At 46.4% G+C, this 1408-nt stretch overlaps 1 protein-coding gene across 1 annotated transcript; it reads left to right on the top strand.

Moving 5' to 3' along the window:
• The first annotated feature begins 141 nt into the window (after positions 1–141).
• On the top strand, positions 142–1080 carry LOC121457178 (olfactory receptor 1D2-like). The gene has a single exon (XM_041665924.1). It carries the CDS (start codon positions 142–144, stop codon positions 1078–1080), a length of 939 nt encoding a protein of 312 aa, XP_041521858.1.
• Positions 1081–1408: the final 328 nt, after the last annotated feature.

Here is a 1408-nt window from a genome sequence, read left to right as displayed (position 1 = left end):
AGAAGAGTCAACACTCTTGACCTCTGAGCCATCTCTCCAGCCCAAGATACTTTTAATACTAAGAAAGCAGTTATTTTTGTTTATGTTCATTCTCCATCTAATTAAGTATTTCTTGGTGCTCACATTGCAGAAATTTGGGAAATGGATAGAAGCAACCAGAGCAGAGACTCTGAGTTTCTATTGCTGGGACTCTCAGAGGTTCCCGAGCATCAGCGCATCCTGTTTGGGACTTTCCTGTCCATGTACCTGGTCACAGTGGTGGGGAATGTGCTCATCATCCTGGCCATTGGCTCTGACTCACACCTGCACACTCCCATGTATTTCTTCCTGGCCAACCTCTCCTTCACTGACCTCTTCTTTGTCACCAACACAATCCCCAAGACGCTGGTGAACCTTCAGTCCCAGAACAAAGCCATCTCCTACACAGGATGCCTGACTCAGCTCTACTTCCTGGTGTCTGTGGTAGCCTTGGATAACCTCATCCTCGCTGTAATGGCTTATGATCGGTATGTGGCCATCTGCCGTCCCCTCCATTATACAACTGCCATGAGCCCTAAGCTCTGTATCTTGCTCCTCATCCTGTGCTGGGCCCTATCTATCCTCTATGGCCTCATCCACACCATCCTCATGACCAAGGTAACCTTCTGTGGGTCTCGGAAAATCCACTACATCTTCTGTGAAATGTACGTCCTGCTCAGGCTTGCATGCTCTGACACCCGCATCAATCACATGGTGCTGGTCATTACAGGCTGCTTCATCTTCCTTGCTCCTTTAGGATTCATAATCATATCCTATATCTGGATTGTCAGAGCTATCCTCAGAATTCCCTCAGCCTCTAGCAAGTACAAAGCCTTTTCCACCTGTTCATCCCATCTGGCTGTGGTGGCCCTCTTCTACGGGACACTTGGTATGGTTTATCTGCAACCCCTACACACCTACTCCATGAAAGACTCAGTAGCCACAGTGATGTATGCAGTGGTGACCCCCATGATGAACCCTTTCATCTACAGCCTGAGGAACAAGGATATGCATGGGGCTCTGGGAAGACTTCTAAGGAAGCCGATTCAGAGGTTAACATGAGGGTTGTTTTGGAAAAGGGGAATGAAATGGACTATGTATATCCTTCAACATGTTCAAAGCATCATCCTATGGGTTATGCAGAGGTGTTTGGACACATCTCTGGCTCTGAATAAACCTATGTGGTGATGGAAAGACATGTAAGTACCTCACCTTGCATCTCACCAGCTTTGGTAATACATAATATCTCGCTAATGCCAATACTAGAATATCGCAGGGTTGAATTTTACAATGTGCCTGACCATAGGAGCACATTCTCAGCCTTATCCAGATATGCCCAGTTATGACATAGAGACATCTCTCATGTCTCAAATACATCAAATGCACAAGT

This window comes from Microtus oregoni, unplaced genomic scaffold, assembly GCF_018167655.1.
Source record: "Microtus oregoni isolate MIOR12 unplaced genomic scaffold, Mior012 000015F_ref0000493, whole genome shotgun sequence".
Lineage (NCBI taxonomy): Eukaryota > Metazoa > Chordata > Mammalia > Rodentia > Cricetidae > Microtus > Microtus oregoni.
The sequence above is the reverse complement of the archived record's forward strand: the minus strand, read 5'-3'. Positions and strand labels throughout refer to the sequence as shown.

Bases quoted from the DNA above. Each gene is read 5' to 3' on its own strand.
- LOC121457178 (XM_041665924.1), top strand. From the start codon at position 142: ATGGATAGAAGCAACCAGAGCAGAGACTCTGAGTTTCTATTGCTGGGA.